At 50.4% G+C, this 15,314-nt stretch overlaps 1 protein-coding gene across 1 annotated transcript in view; it reads left to right on the plus strand.

Moving 5' to 3' along the window:
- ALPK3 (alpha kinase 3) overlaps positions 1–15,314 on the plus strand; it is a gene marked incomplete at its 5' end in the record, with an annotated part of 33,833 nt that overhangs the window by 12,522 nt on the left and 5,997 nt on the right. The window contains 4 exon segments of the mRNA XM_084293627.1: positions 411–532; positions 7,467–7,584; positions 8,816–9,842; positions 12,917–15,095. Coding sequence (XP_084149753.1) covers positions 411–532; positions 7,467–7,584; positions 8,816–9,842; positions 12,917–15,095 — 3,446 coding nt within the window.

Below are 15,314 nucleotides of genomic sequence, written 5' to 3' on the forward strand. Positions count from 1 at the left end.
ACAGTAAAGAGCACAACGCTTGGAATGCTGATAGTGCAGTATCAGGACTGTGAAGCTAATTTTGTTAGTGTCTTAGTTTGAGCCTGCTGGCTGATCAAAGAAATGCTCAAGTGTAATCCAGAACTAAAATGATTCTTGACATTCATTACCCTGATAGCTTCATATACAAAGGGGTTGTCTCCCAAATGACACTTTAAATTGACAGAATCATCTTAGGAGTGAAAAAACAGTCAAATACCATGCCTCTTGACTTGACTTTTAAAAATCCTACTGTAGGGATGATGGGAGGGAAGGAGGGCATTTATAGCAAGAACACAGCACAGACATATTTCTGAGATGAGATAGGAAGGGGACCCTTTGATTTCTTTCTAGTACTTTGATCTCTAAGAAATGCTTCTTGAATCTTCCAGGAGCACCTTCTGCGCAATCATTTCTCAGCTGACGGAAGAAACCCAGCCACTATTTGAAACCACTATCAAATCCCGTTCTGTGTCCGAGGACTCTGATGCTAAATTCACGTGCATAGTGACAGGTAACAGTGTCTTCAGTGAATAACCTGGTCCTGCCTCCCTTGCTGGACTTGTGCTAGTTAAACTCTAGAGCAAGCGATAACAAGGCAGCACATAACAAGCCCAATGTTGTCAGGCTGCCAAGTAAAGATTCAGCGATTGCATGATGATTGCAGATGATTTCAGCTTTAATTTAAGGGGGGAAGGTGGGGAAACAGTCGAGATTGTAAAGAAGCAAAGGCATAACCTAACATCTCAAGCAGAGCAGATTAAAGACCAAAAAATGTAATATGATGATTACTTCTTGGGCCAGTGACATTTTAGCATCCTAATCTCTGCTTTTTTCCTAATCCTGGACCCCTTAATTTAGGAATGTGCAGTTCTAAAGACTAAATCTGTTATACTGGAGCCACCTTCAGCTCTGGTTGCTGGCTGTAAATCTGCATCGGTGACAAACATGTATACCTGGTAATGTCTGAAATAAAGACCAGTTTCTACCCAGTAAGCTAAAATCTAACCCTGAGCAGGAATGGTTTAGGCCAATAAGAGGGGAAAAGGGGGAGAATGAAAAAAGAGGGTCGTATGGTGATGGGGCATGGCAACGCACTGGTATAAAGGCATGCAACTCCTTTGCTGGTGAGCATTTGTCTTTTAAATATAGAGATGCTAAAATCTCCTTTTTTTCATAGTATTTATCTGTTTATGACACTGATCCTTCCTGGTATTGCATATGTTACTTATCCAGACAGTTTACTCAGGGAGAGAACAAGCTTGTAAGTTCTGGAAGGAGAAGGTTATCTCTAATGAGCCTCTTAGTCACAAGTACCACAACTTGGTTGAGATTTAGGGGATCTAGTTTGCCATTACAAAGATGCCGTAATACAAATAAGCTGTATACAAAGGAGAGCATACTGAAGCACTTCTCTGAAAGACGCCTGCTTTGAATTCTTGGCTCTTCTCGTATGATACACTTGTTTTACAGGTCTGACTTTCTGAACTTGCAAGGCTACAACTGGTACATTTACTTCATTAATGCTTAACTTTAGCAGACCACTTCCTGCTTCTGTGGTAAAACTGGGCTGCTAGGGATGCCTCCAAGCCATGCCCTTCAGTGCTTCATTAGAAGGGCTTTCCGATTGAAGTTATTTAAAAGGAGAAGCTTTACATATTGTGCAGTGGCATGTAACTCATCATTTTGCAAGCCAAGAGTATCACAGGTCAAAAGCTGAGTGATGTTTGGATGCGTTATGAAATCCTGAGTAATAGCAGGTACAGTTCTCTCCTCCTCCTCTCCTGAAAGCGGGGAGGTGTGCGAACCCAGGGCATGCCTGCTTCCTGTAGGGACATGCAATAGCACTGCTTTACCTTTCAGGATTTCTTGTCCCTTTTAAAATGCCTAGTCCGGGCTTAAGTCTCCACCAGCTGTGTTTTGGGGTGGACAGCCCCAAAGTCTAGATAATACTTTCAGCTCCATGTGGGCCCTGTCAAGGTGAGAGGTGCATGTGTGCAGCTGAGCTCTAGTTCAGCTCTAGTTATGCTGGAAGTTGGCTGTCAGGGTAGGAAGTGCACTGTGCATTTGAGGCCAACAATCTGGGTGTGATTTTAGGAGGAGAGGGGAGAGATACTTCAGTCAGCCTTCTAAGGGCCATGTCCATATCCTTCACAGCATCTCTCCTAGAATAGCTGGAGAAACCCTTCACTGTGCAGGAGACGTGCTGCCAAGGAATAACTGCGTCTGCTTGTACCCACTGGCAATACATCTACAGACAGACATGGTCTTTCTCCTGTCTGTAGCCTTTCCTGTGGTCTGCCCATGCTCTCTGCAGGCAGGAAGCTGCCTTCCTGCTTTGGCTGACCTGCTGGTGCTACGTAGCACAACCTGACGTGTTACACCAAGTAGAAAACTTGACCTGATGCTTGTCTCACTTCCTAATACAGTGAAAGAAAGCATCAAATGAACATCTTCATCATGTAACCTATTGCAGTATTTTTACACCGAATAAATTAGACTGGGGAGTATCTTTATGCATTTAAATGAAGAGATGCCCTTCCCAAGGTAGGAATTTTCACAGAATAGCCCTCAAGCAGCTTGGACCACCTGTCCCACTTTGAGTGTGTTGCATGTGGGCTGCTCATCTTGGGATGTTTTTGGGACAGAGGGGCGTGAGGTGGAAATCAAACTCCTGTTGTAACGTCTAAGCAGGAGTTCAGATGTCTCCCCTGCCACGATGTTTACATTCAACGGGGAGATACTACAGGGGGAAAGGAAGTGGCGATTGCATCCCTGGCCAGTGACCAGTGTGGAAACAGCTCAGTCCCACTGCTGTGGCTGGAGTCCAGGGACACTTTGGTTCATAGCCTTACAGGAGGCAAAGGGCAGACTGTCAGCTGCTCCTGTTGTGACTCTCAAGCCCCATACACAGATACATGACCTACAATAACATCTTAATATTTTTTGCTGCTTCTCAACTGATAACGAGTTCCAGGGCAGTCCCACATCTGGGAATACCAGAGACTCGCTGGTCACGTCCTAGGAGGGCAGTGTTTGAAGAATCAGCCTCCAAATTTGCTGGGGGCTGCAAGCAAGGAAATAAGTCTGAGGCAGACTTCCTGATGCTCTTGGGTGGTCACACAACCCCTGCTTTCCTCCTGCTGTCTGGTTCTCCAGCTCTGTTCTGCCTGCTATCAGAGCGCCTAATAAGTCTGACTTGATTGTTTTGGGTCAAATCATGCATCAGTTATGACATATTCTCATTTTTTTTAGACAAAATGAGTTCAGCCTTTATTCTCTGAGAATAAAGGGAACAGCAATGCTTCCTTTTGTTGTGTGATTTCTTGCAGAGCACTTTGCTTCTCTGCACCAAGTGGTTTCCTTGGTGGGTCTGGCAGGACTTCAGGACCTCAGGGGTCTCATCCTGCAGATCCTTTCCTATCAGTACCCATTGGGTGCTTCTCTTTAGAGGGTGCCCTTTACTGCAGGTAGCACTACAAGGATTTTACAACTTTTCAGTTATACTCTGTAGAGTGTATAGGGAAGGGTGATGCATGCTGATGAAGTGCAGGGGCTTGGATGAGGGGGCCTGGGTCTGTAACTGCGTGTTAGGAAGTGAGGCAGTGACTGCCCCCAGCCAAGGCTGTTACCTTGGAGTAACCAAGTACCAGGTTACCTTACTGACCTTGTTGCCCAAATCAATAGCTCAGGAGCTCGTTCCCATGGTTCATTTCATGGGTCAGTGCTTGTGCTGAACAAGTGCCTGACCTGGATAATTCTCCCGTGCTCTGCGGATGCTAGATCAATGCTGGCACCTGTGCTGTGGCACTTGTGCAAGGTGGCCCATCCCTGGAGGGGGTGGGAACGAAGCAAAGTGCCCGGAATCGGTGTGATTTCATCACAGAGCTATGGGGAGGAAAGTGCCCTGCCTGCAGCTTGGGGAGGAGGGCTGGAGTGCAGTGGGTGAGGGATGTAATGAGCATCAGGGATTTCAACTTGCTGCATCTGTGAGAGCCCTCCTAGGGAAACTTCTGTCTCATGAGAGGAAAGTGCTTGGATCAAGAATGTGTGGAGAGGCATGGGGGCTCTGAAGAGAGGTGGATGGGTGGGTCTGGGGAAGGGGTAGGTGATGAGCAGAGGTGGGAGATGCAATGCCTGGGTTTGGGGCAGCCAGCAAGAGAAAATAAGGGGGAGCAAGTGGCACTCACAGGCTAGGGGAATGGAGAGGTTCTTGGTGAGAGTCTGTCCCCCTGTCAGCATTACTGGAAGTCTCCCAGCCTTGGGCAGGGGAGATGGGGATCTTTAAATTCATGAAGCCAGAAAGGACCAGATCTTACTGTGACTTGTCCTCTCCAAACTGCCTGAAGCCCCCAAACAGCTTCTGCAGAGCAGAAACAGAAAACCAAGGTTATGTGCAATTGTTTCCAAACTCTTTTCACCTTCCCAAGTTTCAGAAGCTTAACTTCCCCCTCCTCTGCCCTATAAAATAATAATAAAAAAAAATTGCTTTAAACATGCTCTCTGAGTGATTTTGGATGGCTGATTCAAGAGCTGTTTTGGATAAGGTCACAAAAGCTTTGAAGGCTTCCCAGAATTTTAACAGCTTCAGGAAAAAGAGTGTTTGATCTAAACTTGGCAATTTCTCCATGAAAAAAATCCCTGCTTAGAAGGTCTTCCAGGCCGTGCAGCGCAGGGCCTGGCTGTCACGCTGCAGCAATGCCGCCGGAAGACACACTTCCCAAAAGCTTCTGCTGGGCCTGAAGACACCCGGGGAACGCGGCGGGAGCCTGCCCTCCTCCCCGGGAATGCGCGGCACCTTTCTGTCTGTAAGTGCGGGTGCTTGCTGGTGAATGCAGCAGACCAGCTGCTGGCAAATCCCTCTGAGCACCAGCTGCCTGGGGGCTGCGAGAGGGACAGGCTTGGGGAGGGAGAGTGCCGGGTTTGTGAATGGCTGCTCTGTCCCCAAACGGGCCGCTTGCAGCCGCCGCCATGCCGTGGATGGATGCTGCAGCTGCCGGCATGACCGGCGGTGCAAAGCACCTACCGGGGGCAAAGCCTACCCTAAATTTATTAGCTTGTCAGACTGCAGATGGATGCCTGTGCCTGCAATGCCAGCAGCAGCTCCCCTCCCCAGTATTAGGCTCCCCGGCGTGCCCATCTCACCATCCCCTGCTCGACTCCTGTTACAGCCCCTGGGGAGGGACGGCTGGCGGTCACAGGCAGGCAGCCGGGCTCTGCTGTTCCCAAATGCTCGACTGGGCTGCATGTGGGGTTGGGAAGCCTTTCAGCCTGCGGGTTTCCAACCAGTGCTTGCCTGTAGCTCCATTTTGCTGCCAGCTGGGGTGTTCAGTGGGGGCTGGTCCCTCGCTTTGTGGGCTGGCAGGGTGGCAGCTCCTGGTGGCGAGCAGGTAGCCTTGTGTATGCAAGTGCAATGAGCCAGAGAAAGTTCAGGCTTAGCAGAAGGAAAAGCCTTTCATCGAGGCACTGTGCAGCTATAGAAATTACTGTTCTTTCCGGCAGATGTCAGCTGGGAATGGGAATCAGATGCAGAGGCCACGGGGGGACATCACAGGACTTCTTGGAAATGGTACTCTTGCAGTTCCCAGAATGAGGTGCTGTGGTGGCTGTTCACACAACATTAGGAAAACCTACCTGCCAGCTAGCTGTGCTAATAGCCATGGGGCCTCCTGAAAGTCTTGTGTGCCAGACAGCCCTTGGGAAGGGTAGGGTTGCCCTGGATGAAGTGTGAGCTGTGTATGAAAACGATTTTGTTCCTTGTCCCTGGAACAGAAAGGGAAGAAACCACCATGGGCTTGTTCAGTCCATGGTCCTGCTGCCAAGTGTAGTCAGCAGCTAATATTTATGGAAAATATAAGCAGCAGGGTCAATCCGTGGTGATTTCTTTGCTAGGATACTCATGTGGCTTCCTGCGGTTGGCAGCTTAGGGTTCATTCACTTCAACCACACGTCTGTGAGGGTCTAGGGGAGAGCTTTGCATGAAGGGCTTTGAGGAGAGACTCATGACTTGGCTCCCTGCAGAAGAGGAGGGAGCATTAACCAGCACGAACCAAATGAAAACCAGAGCTGCTGATGGCAGCAGCGAAGGGTGAATGAGGCAGCAAAGGGTGTGAGAGATATAAGGGTGGTGAGGGTGGAAAGGGATGCCAGAGGCAGTGCAGTGTGAGAGACCTCAGTGAGGAAAGGAAGAGAACAGAGTAAAACCTGGGCTGTGGGAATGACTGTGTCATGGGGATGGCTGTTGTTCTCGTCTGATAGCAGAGCAGGAAAGGAAAACTCTTCCAAGAGTACTTCCGCAGCCTTGTTCTGGTCGGAGCAGGATAAGGCCTTGGAAAGGCCAGAAGACGGTGGAGAGCCCTGATGAGCGAGGGGATGGGAACGGAGTGTGTTGGAAAGCGGATGGTGGGGAAAACAGATGATGAATGGGGAGGAGATTTGGTATGTCCTGATTTAGCTCTTTCTGGTCAAAGGCATTTTGAGTCAGCCAACACCAGAGCCAATTCATGCTGATGAGTCCTTGCTCCTGCTTTTTGCTCCTGCTATGGGACCTTCTTTGTGGGAACAGACGTAAGCTGGGCTCAGGCATTGCTGCAGGTTCACAGCTCCTCTGGCTGGTGCAAACAAGAGGCTCCTCACCCTGGAGATCAAAAGTGTCCTGGCCAGCCCTGAAATCTGTGGTCCAGCCATTGGGAAGTGTCCAGGTGGCCACTTGCTAAAGCAGTTTTCCCCTGAAAAATGTGCTGCTCCTACTCCAAGCTAGTGCTGCGGTGGATGGGAGGTGCTGGCAGTGGCCAGCTCAGGTCTGCCTGTGCTGATCCACCGCCGCCGAGCGCGGTGGGGAAGGTGGCTGAGCGCCCAGCTCGCTGGCCAGCCGGTCACACACGTCCTGATGTCATTCCACGGAAAAGGCAGGTGACATCTGCTGTCAAGTGACATTTGTAGGACACCAAGCTGGCTGTGATGCAATCAAGGTTGCTTCTGTTCAATGGAAACTTTTGGATCAGTTTACGGGCTGTGACACTTCGCAAAATGTTGAGGGCTTCACGGAGGGGTGAGTGCCTGTTTTCTAACATTAGCCTTAATCTCATCAAAACATGCCTCTTCCCCTAAAAGCGACAGTGCGCTCACCGTCTGCTCCCAGCCAGTGTTACAGGAGATGGCCATGTGATTCACTCGCCTCTGTTCAGGAATGAAGTGTTGGGATTTTTTCCTCAAAAATAGACCTATTCCTAGGAGCGATAAAAGACTTGGATAAGCCCATCTGTTTTCCACTCACAATACTTTTTCTGCTGTGTGATTTAAAGAATGTGATGAGCCCAGAATAACACATACCCTGTCCTGCCAGAGCGCTTTGTTTTGCTGATGATTCCTTGTCCCTGCAGGAGCAGACTTGCTGTGTGGCTGGTTGCAGTGTTCCTCATGCTGCTGTCCCTCTGTCTCCTCCGCAGGGTACCCGCAGCCAGAGGTGACATGGTACAAGGATGATGAAGAGATGGACCGCTACTGTGGCTTACCTAAGTATGAGATTTTCCGCCATGGAAATCGCCACACCCTGCAGCTGTACAAGTGAGTAAGGAAGCTGGAGAGTAGTTGGATTTGCTGGTGGGAGCTCGTTTTGGTGACTCGGAGAAGCCGGCTGTCAGCAGCGATCCCCCCAGTGCCAGTGCTCCCCACTGCAGTGTTCCCAGCCAGCCCTTCCCAGGCAGCTCTTCTCTCTGGTGACTCCCAGATCACATCAGGATGAGCTCTGTTACTGCATCCAGGGATAGCAGCCATGCTGGAAGCATGAGGAAGGTCGGGAGAAATTCCCCTCCCTGGAGCCTTCCAGTGCTGTAACAGTGTGTGCTGTTGCTGCAAGAGACGGGAGCAGAGTGTTAGGACTAACGCCAGGTGAGCAAAGGGAAAGCACTGGCTACATCCAGGAGGATGATGATGGTTCAGGGATCAGGCAGGATAAGGACAAAAGCAGTTCATACAAGTGTCCTGAGCAAGGACAAAAGAGGGAAAAGGGCTGTAGCCCTGCCCTAGGAGGGCCTTTCCTAACTTCCACTGAGAGGACAGGGAAGGGAAGGGCTGCTTTGGCACTGTACTGGAAGAGTCGAGGGCCTCCTTTATTCAGCCCAGGCTACCCGCTTCCTTTAGATTTAGACAAGGACTGTGTTTCTGGAGAGCCAGGAACATGTTCTCAGCTAGCAGAGACCTGTTGCAGCTTGAGTCCTGGATTTGGGATGTCAGACAAGAGACCTGTATTGCTGATAGTCCTGTGATCCTTGGGATTCCAGCGTGGGCTTTTCTGCCGCTCCAGGTTTCCACGTGGCGCAGTTCTTGCAGGAGCGGTCCAGGAGTTCCAGGGGGTGAAGGCAGAGGTGTGCATGTACTTGTGCCTGCCAAGTTAGGTGGGAAGACTCTGGTAAGGTGGCAGGACAGAAGAAGAGCAGGAATGTAAGAAGCAAAGTTAGTCTGTGAAAAGCTGAGAGGAGAAGATCTTGTGGAAGAATGTGGCTGAGAACAGTCAGAAAGCTTGGTGCTGGCTGTTCCTCCTTCATCTCAGCCCTCTGTTAGCAGAGTTACAGCCCAAAGGGCACTGGGCACTGGTTTACATCTGGGTTGTTTATCTGTTAGTGCTGAGAGAAGGCAGAGCCAGCCCCAGGTCTCCAGACCCACCGCAGGCGCCATGGGCCAACATCTGCATCTTCTGGCCCCTCTGTGGCAAGAAGTGGGAGAGGGCATGTGTGTGTACACAGCTGCAGTGCTTGGGGAGGATGGGCAGGTCTCATGCAGAGCTTTTGGTTTCCAGGTGCCGAGAGGAAGATGCAGGCATTTACCAGGCCTCAGCTAGAAATAACAAAGGCATCGTGTCCTGCTCAGGTGTGCTGGAAGTAGGAACCATGACGGAGTTCAAAATCCATCAGAAGTGGTTTGCCAAAATTAAGAGAAAAGCTGAAGAAAAACTGCGAGAGATAGAACAGAGCAAGAAACGAGGGAAAGAGAATGTGGAGGTGGAGAATGTGCAGGGAATGAGCCCCGATCGGCTCCAAAGAAAGCGGAGGCTGGCCAGGGATCTGAATCTCCGGTCAGGAGCCTCTCCATGGGAGAAAGAGGATGCGGCAAAAGTGCATGTCGGTGATTCTCAGTCCAGATTCCACGAGGCTGAGCTGAAGGAACAGTCAGTAAACACGATGACTGGCTTACCAAACAAACTGGTAGCACCTTTGAAAGCAGAGGTGACCACCAATGGAGATGCTTGTTTGGAAAGTGCAGAAGAGAATGGGAATGGCTTTCTCGCGTACATCTACGAGACGGTGGAAGACCTAGTGGCTAAGCCAATGGCCAAAGACTCTGCAGCTAAAAAGAAAAAGAAAGTGGAGGATGCTCCAGCACCGAAGCAGGAAGTTTCAAAGCGAGAGGAAAGTGGGAGAGACAGGACAAAACCCTCAACAAATCCAAGGTTTGCCCCTCCCGTCCCCTTACGCAGGAGTGCACATCTGAGGGTGGCAAACGATCAAGAAGTGGAAAATACTCCAAAGATCAAAGAGTCTGGGAAAGCTGTGAATCAGGACACTAAAATTAATGGTGATGTGCACTTCTCTTTGAAAGAGATGTATTTTGATAATCAAGCGAAAGCAGCAGCGGAGAAGGAGGAGGCAGGAGCCAAGGAAGAGGCTGCGAGAGAGGCTGCCCTGCAGCCCGCGGGTGTCAGCAGCCAGACAGAGGGTGCTTCACCATCCTCAGAGGTGTCAAAGGCAGGACCTACACCACCCGAGGGAAGGAAGAGCCAGCACACAGCACAGAAGTTGGAGGGACATAAAGCCGTCGGTCCAGAGGTAACTAGAACAAATCTCAGCCAACGTGGTTGTGGTGCAGCATCAGCCCTGGGAGGCTGCCTGCACCCCAAGGGAGCTGCTGCTGCAGATTCGCAGGTCTCCTCCAGCAAAAACACCCAGGAAACTGTCTGGGCTTTGTGTGCCCAAGTGGCAGAGCTTCCAGCTGAGCACCCCATCTCCGAATAAATGTCAGACGAGGTGGCGAGGAGAGATGTACGTCAGGCCCTGCGGCTGGACAGCTGGTCGGTGAGCGGCCCGGGGCGTGCTGCAAGCTCTCCGGTTTAATCGGCAGCCTGACCTCATGCAGAATGCTTCCAAATCAGTTAAGCAGGGAGCTGTGAATGGCTATTTATAGCTGGGGGTGGATGCCTTGTGTGTACGTGAGACTGATGACATCTGTTCAGTTTAGCAGTTGAGCCTGAGCTTCAGCCGGCGTTTAATGAGCCCCCCATGCAAATGAGCGCAGCGTGCCAGGTATGCCACGTGAGCTGTGCCAGGCAGGGCGTTGAATTTTGTTTACAGTGCAACATGTATACAGTAGATCTGGGCTATTTTTTGGCTCTCCCCTGTTGGAAAAACTCTCTTGCAAGACTCATTGTGGTGGCCATGCAGAGCCAGGGCACCGCACCTGCTCCTGACCCTCAGTACATCTTTTAGTCAACTTCTATTTTTGTCACTTAACCACTTAACCTGAAGCATTTTCCATGAAAATATTAGACTGGAGGCTACCAGTTTTTTGCTTGTTTGTTTGTTTTGTGTTCTTTTTTAAAATTTGATGAAGCCTTCTGAGGTAAAGGGTTCTCTGAGTCCAATTTGCAGATGCCATCAGAATCTGGTGTTCAAGCAAGGGTAGGTGCACACTCTCAGTACAGACCAAGGCTGTTGGATGATGCTCTCTGGGTGTAGCACGTCTCCCTCAGTAGGTAACGCAGTACGTCTGGATGTGGGGACATCCATGATACAGAAAGTGGGACTGCCGGCTGCTCCAGTAAAAAAAAAAATTCCTTTCTTCCTCTTATAGATTTCTTTAACCATAGACAGGAGCACTCTTTATTCTCAGAAATATGCTGCTTTATGCAGTGAATTGAGTGTCTGGGTCCTGGACTCAAAGCAGTGAAGCCCACTTTAACCCATTGGCATCACATATTGCTGCATTAATTATTGCTCTGTGTGTAAGCCCATGGAAAAGCAATTCTTTTTCTCTCTCTTCTGCATTATTCTGCCCCTTGCTCTTAAGGAGGGTGGAACTTTGTGTACGGCAGCCAGGCTGTCATCCCTCAGCTTTTGACAACACATCAAGGTATTTTCCTCTTCAAAAACCCACTCACAGAGGAAACCTGTAACTTGACAGCTAGTGTGCTTTTTGAGCAGACAAAAAGCTTTTGATTTGAATTTGAATGCTTCAGCTAGTTAGTGTTGCTGGGGGAAGTACTGAGGCTTTTGTGTGACCAAATAAGCCATTTTAAAACCCTTTGAAGCTGACTCCAAGTGTGCTTGAGAATATTTATGCTCTCCAGGACACAGATTGCTTTTTATTTTATTTTTTAAATCTTTCCCGCAACCCAGACAGGGCCTTAGCAGTGTTTTCCTGGTCTTGGGACCTATCTGGTCCTTGTGCTCAGGACTTCTCTTTGAGATGGATTTATCTGTAGCAGAGGAACTTTATAAAACGCCAGCCACTAGCCAGGCTCTGAACATCCACATGCACAAGGGCAGAGGCAAAACTGGGTTTGAATGAAAACCACCCTTGCAGTAGTTCTTGTATAATTTTGAAAATGGTGTTTTTATCACATTTCTTTGACAAGCCCCTAGTTTAGGTGTTTCACAGTTGCTTTAGGAGAGGTGCTTTTCTAAAAAGCCCCCAGCAAGTTCTTCTGAATGAGCTTTAGTTCCTGTGCCTCCTAGCCCCAAAAGATGGGCAGCCAAAGAGATGCCTCCCTTGGCAACACTGTGGCACAGAGCTCTCTCTGAACGTCCATCTGTGAACCTTGTTTTCCCCAAACTTCCCCGGTGTGCCGTGGTCCTTCGCACTCTTTGCAGTTGAATAGATGGACTGGGGCTGTGCAGTGACCATTCCTGTCCTTTTTTGTGGCACTGAGGACCAAAAACTGCAGTCCTACGTATGAAGTGCCACAACCCTCTTTACCCATGGACCTCATTTTGGAGGCTTAAAACTCCTTCAGGAGAAAAACTTGAGCAGTGGATCCTCTGGGATGTCCTGCCTGCAGCCCCTCTTGATAGGGGAAAGGAAAACTGTTGTGTGACTGCCCCATTCCCACGCAGATGTCCTGATGCTGCTAGCTGAGCACCAAACAGGCACAGCATATATCAGCGGTATCACTACCTCCCCTGAACCTTGTCCTACAGAAACAGGTAGTGTCCCTTGGCTGGAAGATTTCACCAAATCTGCTCGGGATAAAGCTCAGCCATCGCAGTGGGCAGCTTGCTGAAATGTCTGCTAGTGTGCAGCTGCAGTCGGAAACATTTGAGCTTCCCGAATGTCAAAGAAACAGGATGGTCAAATAGCACAGATAACGTCAGGGTGTACAATTTCGCTATAAATCATTTAGGCAGCCTCATCCAGATACTGTGTGACATGCCGATCGCCCCATCTCAGAGTGGAGATTGCAGATATAGTGTCAGGGGAGTACTGACTCTTAAAAAAGAGCATGAATTTTATACAAGGTCTTAGCAATGGCTGTTGAAGATGGGAAAGTGTTGCTCCTTGGGCAAGTGTGGTGTTGGAGGAGCTTGTATTTAAAGCCACTGAGTGACTTAGAGGAGCAGATCCCCTGCCTCTTGGTTGTACTGCTGTGTCTTGAAAGGCAGCAGAGTTGGAGCTGACAGTGAAAAACCACTTTGTGCAGTGTGACAGGGTGCTGTGGGACTCACTACCATGGGATGATGGTGAAGCAGCAAGGCCCTGGATGAGTATCAGCGGTACCAGGTTTGCACAGTTAAGATTCAGCATTCAAGCAGAGGCTGGGCAGTGTTACATGGTACAGATGGACCATAAGCACCACTGAGCAGACCCAGGCAGTAAAATAATGTTTCCCATTTTCTTCTTTGACTAGGTTGCAGGAGCAGTGGGACGGTCTGCTAGTGACCTAAAACATCCAGTGTCTGGCCCAACAGTAGATACCGGTCAGCAAGCCAACAAGTTAGAGGAGCTCAAGAAGGAGACTCCGGTTTGCCAGGACACCAGGGGGGCTGGAAAAAGGACAAACCCCAGGCTGAGGCCTCAGGAGCCACCAAAGCCACCACCACCAGACCACACACAGCCCCACAAGGAGCAACCTCCCTCTAGGAAACAGTCAGAAGGACATTCCCATACTCCTGAGGGCAGAGAGGCACGGAAAGGACTGTCAAATCAAGATGTTAAGAGCCAAGGTAATAAAGAGCCATTGCCAAAGAAATTGAGTCCTCCAGAGCCTGGAGAAAATACTCCTCGTGAGCAAAATGCACATCAGACTATGGTAAAGGATGGGAAGAGCAAAGAGACGGGTTTAGAGCCATCCGGGAGTGAGCCCTGTGCAGAGGCAAGAGGCAGCAGTGTAGCAGAGTCATACCCTGTAGTGGGAGGGACACATCGGGGGCTTCGGGAGGCTGAAACCCCAGCTCCTGCTTCAGGACGAGTGGACAAGGAAGAATCATCCCCTGTAGTGGGAGGGACACCTTTGGGGCTTCAGGAGGCTGAAACCCCAGCTCCTGCTTCAGTAAGAGTGGCTGAAGAAGAATCATCCCCTGTGGTAGGAGGGAAAACTCTGGGACTTCGGGAGACTGAAACCCCAGCTCCTGCTTCAGGACGAGTGGCCAGGGAAGTGTTGTCCCCTGTGGTAGGAGGGACACCTCAGGGGCTTTGGGAGGCTGAAACACCAGCTCCTGCTTCAGTACAAGTGGCCAAAGAAGAGTCGTCCCCTGTGGTGGGAGGGACACCTCAGGGGCTTTGGGAGGCTGAAGCACCAGCTCCTGCTTCAGGACGAGTGGCTGAAGAAGGGCCAATCCCCCCTCTTGCAGCAGGGACGTTGGTGGCACAGGAGGCACTGCCTGCAGCTCACAGCAATAAAGGGAAGGAGCCTGCTGCAGGGGAGGCCCTGTCTGGAGCCCAGCTGCTGCCTCCTGCGAGCAAAGCCACAGAAACCAAAAAGGCAGATGGATCTGCACCACAGGAGGAGTTTCCAGAAAGTTCTTCAGGGCAGGAGAGTGCCAAACAGGTGCCTGTACTACCTCAGAGGAAGGAAGGAGCAGAGCAAACAGCTGCAGCTCCAAAGCAGGAGCCAGCAGCACCTTCGGGCACTTTTGAAAGAGGCACTGAGGTTCAGCCACAAGCACCACTGGTCCTGCCAAGCCCCGAGAAACCTCAGGAAATGACTTTGGAGGAGAAGATGCAACACAAAAACCTTGTTTCCTCCTTGAAGAGCTACCTACTGCTGCTTTTAAAAATGTCAGATAGCAGCAACAGTGACACAAAAGAAGATGCTGAGCCCAGGGCTGAGGAGCAGCCCACTGCAGAGGAGGCTGCGCTCCCAGAGATAGGCATTGCAGGCCTGAGCCCCCGCACCTCCAGGAGAGTTTTGGAAAAGGTACAAAACAACCAGCTCTTCCAGACGGCAGAGAATTTGCCTCTGACTCCCAGGACAACCAGGCGGATCACAGGCCTGATTCAGGAGGAATTTGTTACCAGCAAAGAGATGCTGGCTTGCAGGCCTGTGCCGCCAAAGAGACGTACAAAGGTGGCTCCCGAAGCGGAGGGGTCATCCCAGCTCTCTGTGCCATCCATCGTGGTGGGCAGTGTGCCAGGAGCAGGAGCGGGACAGCCTCCTAATACTGCTCCCATTTTGCCTCCAGTGAGCCCTGAGAAAGAGAGCCCTAGTGACCCTTTGGCTGCACTACCTTGTGCCACACCAGAGGAGCTTGCTTCTGGGGCCCGCCGCAAAATATACCTGCCAAAAACGAAGCAAGCTGGGGAGGAAGAGGAGGCAACCCCAGAGAGCCAAGGGCATGCAAGAAGCCCTACTGTTTCACCACGGCAATCCAGGAAGAGTGCAGCCCTGCTGCAGACACCTGCCCTGGCTCCATCCCCTCCAACAGAGCAACGCTCCCCAACCCTCATGAGGAAGATGGCCACGTTGGAGGTTCCTAAGCTGTATGATGAACCCGCAGGTGACAGCAGCAATGATCCCGAAGTCCCTGAAGATGCTAAGCTAGAAGGGCAGCCAGCAGAATCCAAGAAAGCAAATAACCCATTTAAAGGTAAGGAAAGAGGTAATCCCCGTGAAGCAGATTTCCCTGTTGCCTACAAAGGGAGCCTGGCCAACCAAGCTGGTGAGAGCCAGCTGGGGACATGTGAGTTCTGTGCATTTGCAGGGTTTTCAACATTGTCTTTTGTCCGTGTGAAAGCCCAAAGTGTGCTCCAAGTATTTGAAAAGTCAGATGTAGCTGGGTAAGATGGGACAGATGCTCATCTGCCCG

The sequence above is a fragment of the Netta rufina genome (assembly GCF_964035555.1).
Source record: "Netta rufina genome assembly, chromosome: 11".
Lineage (NCBI taxonomy): Eukaryota > Metazoa > Chordata > Aves > Anseriformes > Anatidae > Netta > Netta rufina.